The sequence below is a fragment of the Papilio polytes genome, unplaced genomic scaffold (genome assembly GCF_000836215.1).
Source record: "Papilio polytes unplaced genomic scaffold, Ppol_1.0 DF821845.1, whole genome shotgun sequence".
In the NCBI taxonomy this organism is placed as follows: domain Eukaryota; kingdom Metazoa; phylum Arthropoda; class Insecta; order Lepidoptera; family Papilionidae; genus Papilio; species Papilio polytes.
In genome coordinates, this window is record NW_013527359.1 from 4,969,731 (window position 1) to 4,979,695 (window position 9,965).

At 31.5% G+C, this 9,965-nt stretch overlaps 2 protein-coding genes across 2 annotated transcripts in view; one reads left to right on the top strand and one right to left on the bottom strand.

Annotated features, from left to right (window-relative positions):
• Positions 1 to 3,145, bottom strand: part of LOC106107837 (probable Golgi SNAP receptor complex member 2) — a 6,249-nt gene extending 3,104 nt beyond the window's left edge. Inside the window, exons 1-3 of the mRNA XM_013288842.1 lie at positions 2,842 to 3,145; positions 2,494 to 2,599; positions 1,800 to 1,980 (exon numbers count right to left, since the gene is read on the bottom strand). Coding sequence (XP_013144296.1) covers positions 1,800 to 1,980; positions 2,494 to 2,599; positions 2,842 to 2,969 — 415 coding nt within the window. The 5' untranslated portion in view covers positions 2,970 to 3,145. The remainder of the gene's footprint in view (positions 1 to 1,799; positions 1,981 to 2,493; positions 2,600 to 2,841) is intronic.
• A 283-nt stretch (positions 3,146 to 3,428) lies between these two features.
• LOC106108006 (neuronal membrane glycoprotein M6-a) lies at positions 3,429 to 5,370 on the top strand. Its single transcript, XM_013289068.1, has one exon. It carries the CDS (start codon positions 3,540 to 3,542, stop codon positions 4,287 to 4,289), a length of 750 nt encoding a protein of 249 aa, XP_013144522.1. The 5' UTR covers positions 3,429 to 3,539; the 3' UTR covers positions 4,290 to 5,370.
• The last annotated feature ends 4,595 nt before the right edge of the window (positions 5,371 to 9,965 follow it).

Consider the following 9,965-nt stretch of genomic DNA (forward strand, 5'->3'; position numbering starts at 1 on the left):
AAATGTCCGATTAACAGAAGCCGTTGGGTAACGTACTTTTAGTACAGTGCTGAGTAACATTACTTTTTAGTACATTGTATGTGTACTACACAAGACTAATATCTACGTCTATATCTATACTAATATAATAAAGCAAAAACAGACTTCTTTGTTATGTAGGATGTCAACAATATTTTAAAATTATGTTTTTTTCAATAAAATTCTCAATAAATTTACACGTTATTTATAGGGGGTGAATAAATTGGGAAATAATGACACGCGGGAAAGGAACATAAACTATAAGCCAATAGCAGCAAAGAAGCACGATTGTCATAGAAATGGTAATTAGCCAATGGAAAAGTCTTTGTTTGTGCATTTGAAATTTTCCAATTTCATGCGGAAACCGCACGGAAACACCTAGTATTTAATAACTGAGAAATTGAAAGTATAGCTTAAATCCGTTAAATTCTAAATGATATTATGAATAAGAATATTTCTAAATCTCACGAAAGATGATTGGGACAAGGTCATACAAAAGATAGTGAAGACAATGTATAGAGTTTCGTAATGTAAAGGCAGGGGACACTTCGGTCCAACCTTGAAGAAGTCAATACTACTTAGAATAATCATTCTACGCAACTTAATTTCCGGAAAGTAACATTTTTAATGGATTACACGGAATTTAACAGTCATTTGTTTGTGGTTCAATGTCTCAGATTTTTTTAATGTGGGAAAATCTAGTACATGTTATTGTTAACAATGGAAACATACAAATAAGCATCTAATTATTGTAATAGGTATTTTATATATGTAGCTATTGCTGTGTATGCTGACAGTTAAGTAAAAATTTTTAAGTATAGTATAACAAAATTGACCCTATTGCACTTGTTTAAATCTGATCCTTATAGACAAAATTACCTTTTGGTAACACATGGAGTATAATTCTATACTATTATAATAAAGCGTAAACACACACACTTCTTTGTTGCCTAAGATGTCAGCAATTACAGCATATTTTTGAATAATTCTTTTTTTAATAAAAAGCCCTACACTTACGTCACGCTTTAGGCTATATATATCGGATAAAAACCCTAATGTGAAAAAGAGACCATAAGTTGCTGCCAACATCAAGGAAGCAAGACTGTCAAGGTTTGTCATATCATTTTGACATTTGCAACTGACAATTTGGCACATGTAAACAATAAAATAATTGTATGCTGAAATCGCATGGGAGCAGCTAGTATCAATTAAACATTAAACTAGTATTGGCGTTAGTGTATGGCGCGGTTGCCCCACCGCCCAGGGCGCTTAACAGAGAGGTTATGTGAGAGTAAGAGCCTGATAGCTTAAAAATTACGTCACTGTCAGATAAGGGTACAAAAACCGATATTTCCATCACATATTTTACTTGTTCGATTGTTAGCAATTTAGAATTTGGTAGGAAAGGCCCCAAGTCTGCAAATTACAGTCACATAACTCTTAACCCCAGTCAAGGTACAAAAAAGGATGACATAGAAATCTTCTGTATGGCATTAGTAAAATTAAAATCTGTACTGTGTAAATAAAAGTCTTTATTTATTTTTTTAAATAGTGTCTCTTTCTTGTTAATCATGTTTTGGTCTTGTTAATCACGCTACTCCATTCATGCATGAATTTTTAAAAAAAGTTAAAAAGTGGCCTATGTGTTCTTCCAGACTATGTTCTAGATCTATGCTAAATTTCAGCAAGATTTGATGTGCCATTTCAGAGATACATAGAAACAAATATCCATCCATCCTTTTAAATTTTCATTTTTATAATATTAGTAAGATAATACACACCGGTATGAAGCATTTCGTCAACATGTTGATGAGAACTCTGCAATGAATTATGTTCCTGTCCTAAGAAGTCCACATTGATAGCGGTATGGTCATGACCAAATCTTCTGCTCAGCAACTGCTCTCTGTCTTCTTGTTCCTGCTGTCGTCTACGCCTCTTGTTTTGAGCATTTAGTAGAGAAGCCTGTTGAAATGAACAGATATTAGTTAAACAACTTTTTATCTTAATAAGTCTTCTAGCACAAACTTGAATCCACTTTTTATATTAGAATACTGGGATTATAATTATTGGCAATGCAAAGATTATAGTTTTTTTATAGTTGCAAAATATAAGTGTTATCTATTTGAATGAAAACAGAAACTTGACCTATATGTAGAGTTGTAAAAATCAGATCTGAGCCGGTTCATAAGATTAGCTCACATAGCTTTGAACAGTTGAGCTGCAACTCAATAACTAAATTAGCATCTCACAGTACAATGTGATGTACTATAACTATGGTAGACTATGAGCTGCAAAATGCTTCATGACTCACAATGCACACAAAACATACCTCTATGCAAGTACAAATTGATCTAATATGTGAGCTGATACACTAATCTGCTTCACTTATGCAAACTGTGAACTGCGCTATAAATTATTTTCATTCCATGGCTTGATCTATCTCTACTGTGGTTTTAGATATACATTACTTCTTACCTGTATATGCTTATTGTCATATTTCAACTGGTCGACCCTCATTTTTGCTGTAGGCCTTTGATTAATTGGTGTTTTGAACACAAGTATGTCCAACTTTTCACAGTTCCTGTAAATAAATATATTTGAACATTTAAATTAGTCTAAAATACAAATAATATAAACACAACATTACTTTACAAAATGATGAATATTAAGGTATAACTTTGTATGTATTAAATACGGATAAATTAAATGTAATTAAACATTTAAAAACAACGTTATAATTGTTACTAAATCCAAAGAGATAGTACAAAGTAAATAAATAGTTGTCAAAAGTAATACAAATTAAACAAAATTTATCATACTAACGCATTAACTGCATTAATCTTCGATTGAATTGCATTTTCAATATTTTCCGAAGGATCTCTCTCCAATTTATGAAACAAATCTGTAGTTTCTTGTATTAATTGAGTTGTTTGTAGGTAAAGTTGTTCCATTGTTATCGCCGCAAATGATGCATAATATACTCGCCAATCGTTACAGATAAACTGAATTACGATTGTTAACTAAATTCATTAATTCTATGTTAAATAACTATATCAACAAGAAGTTTTACTTTTTAAATCTGAAACATTCCGTTCAATCATAGTCGGCCTTATTTACTGACGTTGACATATTTTAAGAAACGTCAGTTTAACGTGGCAGTGCATGTGCCGTTTTTCGCTTTTTCAAAATTCATTAGTAAACGTTTAAAATTATTTTTTCATAGTGTTCTCGTCTTGGGATACACAAAAAAAAATGAATTGCGTCGTAGTATTAATTATGTACGACAAAGTTAGACGATTTAATAATTCTTTGCCATAGAGTTATAGAGCAAAAGCGTATACTCTTTGATGTAGAGTTTGCTCGATGGTTGCTTTTGCCATGTTTTAGTCTGTGGTTTTATTCTTTTTTCGTTGTTGTTGACTGAGTCATATATTAATTTATAATAAATATTGTGAATATCTAGTTACGAACGTTAAAATAAACTACATTTGATAGTGAAGTGAACGTGAAAGTTTATCACAATGGGTGACGCTTGTCAAGCTTGTCTAACAAGAATTCCCCATGCAACACTTATCGCAACTATTATGTGCTGTTTGGGCGTGGGAGTGTTCTGTGGAACCATGTACCGAGGATCCGCTCTTTCAATTCTTATGTTCGATGAAGTATTTCAATTTCGTCTAATTTGGATAGAGGCGTTGCAGATGATTTTCATCGTAGGCAGTGCTTGCATGGCTGCGCTGGGATTGATGCTTCTATGCTTGGGATGCCTTACAACAGGTGCTACCAGACAAAAGGTTTACCGCGCTTGGAGGGCCCGCGTCGGAGGCAGAATATCCTGTGCAGTATTCATGATAATCACATACATTCTGACTTTCATATGGATTGTATTGCTAGGTTTTCTAGTAATAACAACATTCTTGTTCACTATATTTTGGAAATTATGTTCCAAACCTGAAAATATTGCATTAACAACCTGCATTGACTTCACTCAGTTTGACTTTATGTTTCCATCTTCTGTCAAACAAGATCACATGAAGATATGTGAAGCATACAAAATGAAGTTATTCTGCAAAGATTATGTGGAGAAAGCAGAATTCATGTTTATTCTTGCAATGGTATCCTGTGTTCTTGTTATTTTAAGTTTGGTCCATTATCTGATGTGCTTATCTGCTAATTATGCACACATTAGGGATCATGAGAAATTCCAGGAATTGCAAGAGCTGCAGTATCTCACAAACCCGGACCTGCATGCCTCAAAGGATCGTTTCTAGTATATGGCCCGCGCACCGCTGTTGCGCTCCCTTGAGGCTTCCACTAAAATGTGACAGTTTAAATAAACTGTAATCGACAACTACTTTGTGTTCACTGAAAATTAAAAAAGACTGATCCAGTGGATTTAGTTTTAATCCACAAATACACACCAATTTTTTTACATATCTGAATTTTATGAAAAATTGTTATTTGTTTATTATCCCATTAGTAATTATTGTATTTAGACTATTTACTATTTATATGCTTTATGACATTCCAGTAACATAAATAGTGTATAAGAATTATTTCGACATAAATAAGTGCTTTTTCATCTTTTCTATCTTTATATACAAGCTCAAGGAATTGTTACAGTTTTGTATATTTTTTTAATAATGTGTTTAAAATTTAATTGATTAATGACAATATGTCTATGTTTTAAAACACATTGTAATATCCAATTAGAAATATAAAGAAATTTAACATCAAACACACCTAGTTTTTAAAGGGAAGTCGAAATGTAACTTGGATACAATAAAAAACAATGACCAATTGACCCCAACTAATCAATTGTTATTCCAAGTAACAATACTTAACATTAACAAATTGACAAACAAAATAATTTAGGTTATGGCCTACATAGGATGTTGAGAAACCTAAACTCAAACAAAACTACTCTAATATAAACAGACTTAATAGAATTTCTAAAAATATTGTAAACATGTTTAGTTTGTCTCATTAGCTAATAACCCATTGAATGAAAAAAGTTACAACTGTAAAAAGTTCTCATAACCTTTGAGTAACCAGAAATATGTCTTTTCATTAATTTTCTTTTTTTGGGTTTTTTTTCACTTTTTTTTTCATTTTTTTTTGTTTTCATTAAATTGGCCTTTAGTCTAATGCTGGTAAATTATTGTACTATTTCTAATTGGATATTAAAGTTGTCTGATAAATCAACAACTTTGAATGTAATACATTTAAATTCATACACAAAGTGTATGAAAATTATTATGTTGTGATATGTCTTTCTGATCACAGTTTTTACGTTTTAATTGATTTTTATTATCTTATTGGAATTTATTGTCCTTACCAGTAGAGTAAGATTTTTATTATAGTTTAAACTCCCACAGACTACAGATTTAATTGGCTGTTAGGTTTGTAGGGCTATGTATGGATGTAAACTATTCATAAAAAATGGTGTTATAACAATTGGATCGTTTAACTCCCAATATTTAGAAGAAGTAAGTTTATCGGGTAAGAAACCTGTGTGTTATGAATATATTTGTAAAAATCACTAGAGTTTAAAGTTTTATATGGAGCCAAACCTAACTAAAGTATTGGCTGATTTAAGCTATAGTCTGTGGGTCTTTTAGTTTTAGGATAAAATAAATAATGTAGTAATTGTAATCATTTTTATTAAATATAAAGTACAATGGTTCTAGTATAGGGCATGATTAGAAAGATCTAGTATTGACCACCTTTTTAGATCTTTTGGAAATAATGTTTTTTAATATTAAAGATTTGACATTAGCATTTGTACACCACCGTATTATTGAATTATATAGAATACATTTTTCACAGTATTTGCACATAGTATTTGAAAGTATTAAGACAATTATGAAATGGATTGTTCAGTTGATGTAAGGTCAATTAAGCCATATCATAATTAATGGTGTTAAAGTTCAAATGAGAAAGAACTTCAATAGTGGTATTTCTAGACAAAGTAATGACAATAACATAGTTTTTAAAAAATCTGCCATCATCAAAACTCTACCCCAGTTAATTAATTGAAGTGCTTCAAACATGCAGATTTTAGAAAAATTATGCTTAGCTTTTTGAACTGAATTATTTTAGAATAGGATTCATTATATACAATAAATTTTGATTATTTTACTACGTTTTTTATATCACCCTGGTATTATACTTTTCTAAGAGCAACGACAAATATTTCAATATGCATTCCAGGAAAAATGGGAATGCAACTTTTTTACAGAGGAAACTTGAACCATTTGTATCTATTGAATATAATGGAGAAAATATGTAATTAAAAAAAAGTTGTTGAAGCACCATCTAGTGTTAAGTTTTAGAAAATTATAACGGTTTTCCTTATAGCTCTTGCAGCTAGTCGCTAGATGGCGATTATTTCTTTCGCAACTAGACGCTAGATGGCGGAAACAATGTCAGAAAAAAAACTTTACCAACTTACATTTATTTTTTGATTTCTGCCAATAGTGTAAATTTTTGAGAAAAAGAAGGGAAGATTGGTACATGTTTTTGTCATTAATGGAAATTTATGGAAATGCCTATGAAAGTAAAAAAAAGAATATTATTTAAAACGATAAGTAACGAGGCATAAAAGTATAGACGCACTATTGCCTTTTTTTACCTTATTTTTCCTGCGTTATGAAACAACAAACAATGGTGTTTCCCAAGCTATTAATCAAGTGCACTGACTTCATTGACCACATCAATTATATTAAATACATACAAATGCAGCACCTTACAGTGAATCAGAAATTATGATGGCCATAAAGGCATTTCCATAGAGATGTACAATTACAGATAAAACTTTTATTTATTCCGATAGGTACATCATTCTCATAACCACTCCTTAACCATATGTGTGATTATTGTATACACAAAAGCCACATTAATAAAAAGTTTATTTTTGTAAATTACAAAATTCAGCGTGCACATATTCACGTTTTCACATTTACAATAATGTTCTTAATGCTACAAATATATTTTTATTAAGGAAAGAGTTACGTTAATTGCAATATTATGCGAAAACGAAAAACAAAGTAAACTTACAAAAAAACCTATTTCGTTACAAACTAATTGGTTTCTTTTTCTATTTGTTTGTTTTGTCTATATAAAAGTATCATGTCTTCAAAAGACAGTGTAAATGTGAGATTTCATTTCTATATTTAACAATTTTTTTATCTCAAATAGACATCCGCATCCCCTGGTCACTCTTTTAATTTTAATAGAAAATACAGAGGATGTCATACTGTTTATAATTATTTTTTTAAGTTAAAGTGCCAATTACCGTCGTACAGAGGGTGCACGTACTGCGAGGCGGCTAGGCGCCGCGCCCTTTGTGAACGAATCCACTGGTTTTAGGGGCGCCAGATATACTTGGGCGCCCAATAAATTAAGACGTCCCTGCAAAAGTAATAGATATTACTTTTATTGGGCGCTTAAACTTCTATTACACGACAATCTTGTCGTGTAATAGAATTTTACTAAAATAAATAATTTTTCAGTTAACATAATTTTTTACACAATAGTTACGGAAAAATAATAGTTTCTCAAGTGAAAATACATTTCGATTGAACGGAACGATGATTCAAATCAAGTAAAACGTTTCCATCAATTTTCGTTAATTTTCACCATTTATGATAAACAGTACTATTAAAAAGTGATACATTTATTTACGGAAAAGAGTAAATCTCATTATGGATATAATCAGAAACTTAAAATTACTTTACGAGGCTGACTTACCTCGGAACTGCAGGAAATGACCGGTCAAGCACACGTTCTATTCGATAACGGTTTCGTTGGGTTTTCGTAGCAGTTTTTTGCTACAATGAAAAAACTTATGCACAAAGGAAGTGCGTAAAAAGGTTTTTTAACGTCTCTTCTTTTTTGATTTCTCAACAAAAAAACGCAACCTTGTTTATAAGGAAAAGGCTATGCATTAAGTCTATCTAAAACTAAAAAGAACCTACCTACGTAGTTACCTTGAATAAGAATTTAGACTTGAAATTCGAGCTCTCGAGTTACTTTACTTATTTAAAAATACATTCTATAAGAAATATTATACCTAAAGTTTTACCATACTTTATACTGCCATTGACTTATTATTCAAAACAGGTTTTAATAAAAAACTCCCGAAGGGTTTAATATTAAACACAAAATCCTTACGTGTAACAAAAATGAACAACTAATTCTATCATCTTTATTTCGAAGAAATTCTTTGTTCAGATATTAATCGTAAAAACTTTCCACGATCTGTTGACCGTGGCTAAGGCGAAGGTTGTACTCGAGGTGGTTCGGTGTCCCCAATTCACATTACGACGGTATGCCAATGACCTGGCCATATTTTACCCCTTACTTCCTCGTTGCAGACACTCGACGCTTTAAGTTTTGTTAAGAGATTCATCAGCCAATTATGTGTTCTTTTTAACAATTACGACGTTACTTCTTTGTCTTTTGTTGCTCACTAAACTGGTCTATGAATTTTCTTAAATAAAATTGCAAACTCTATAATTAAAAATGATAAAAGGATGTTAGCATAAAAAAAAGTAACTTTGAACTCAATTGTTACGACTAAGATTCTATCATCGCGAAACTAATTAGGTTGAAGGATATTGGCGTGTAAGTTCTATTCAAAACACAGGCTAGTCGAGAAGATTAGTACTAGCATTTATACAGAAATGAAGAATTAATATTGCTCCGTCGCTCTCTGTATTTTCGGATGTCTAGACACATGTAGGGGTTTGTTTTATTACTCGTTGCTGTTTCACAGTAGGAAATTTATTCAATCTTACTTCTTCAATCTTACTTATATTATAAATGCGAAAGTTTAGATGGATGGATGGATGTTTGTTAGAGATTGTAGCCTAAACGGCTGAACAGATCGCGATATAATTTGGCATCGATGTAGAGGATAGCCTGAACACATTTTTTAATTGCACGCGAACGGAGTCGCGGGCGAATGCTATTATATAAATATAAAAGAGATATCCTTTGAGATTTAAAGAGCACCTTCATAACTACATGGAGTAAACTATCAGTGTTGTGATTTGTCTAAATTGTGTACCTTGAATTTGAAAATATGTGAATAAAAAGTAAATTAATGTTATTACGATTATGGAAAATAACTGAATAAAAATAAGATCTGTGTTCATTTATAAACTTGATATTCTTCAGTGTAATATTCGAAGAATCAATTTGCAACCGGTCCCGCGGGATTTCCCATTCCTTACTGTCAACAAGACGCCACAAAGGTTGCAACAAACATCAAGGTCTGCGCATTCAAAGATGTCATTGCTTATGAAACCCTTTCATTATAAACATTCATGATAGAATATCGATTATATATGTAAAGCCATTTAACTTGATTTTAAATATGACATCAGTATTTCTTAGGGCGGACGCACACTTTTGACTAAACTATATCTAAAAGTGTTGTGATGTGAACACAACTGTGTGTTGATTGTCGTAGCCAATTTCTTTTAGTTGCACAACTAAGAATCGTGCACTTCCATATATGCACATAGGAATAAAGTGAGATTAAGTTGTGCGATAGTTTAGTTCCAGGTGTGCGCACGCTCTTAGCCTATAATCATTACTAGTGCAGTTTAAACATATTTAACCTGTCAATATTTGCTATTGTCCTGCTGCGATCAAAGTGCAGTGAGCATTATTCATGAACTACGCAGTTATTCAAAGGAGTATTGATTTATTACTTTACTTTGTTACTTATATTAATTTCATTAAATTCAATTCTTAAAGGAAGATGTGGCTTAAAATGCCGACCTAACCGGTAAAACTAATTCATTAAAATTCGTCAAAAAGATTTTAAAAAAGCCGTGATGAGTCACGAATAGAAGGGATATGCGAAAAGTGATTTGATTCAATAATATGTATAATCTATACATTTGTTACAATCTATATTTGGTGACGTCATCGTG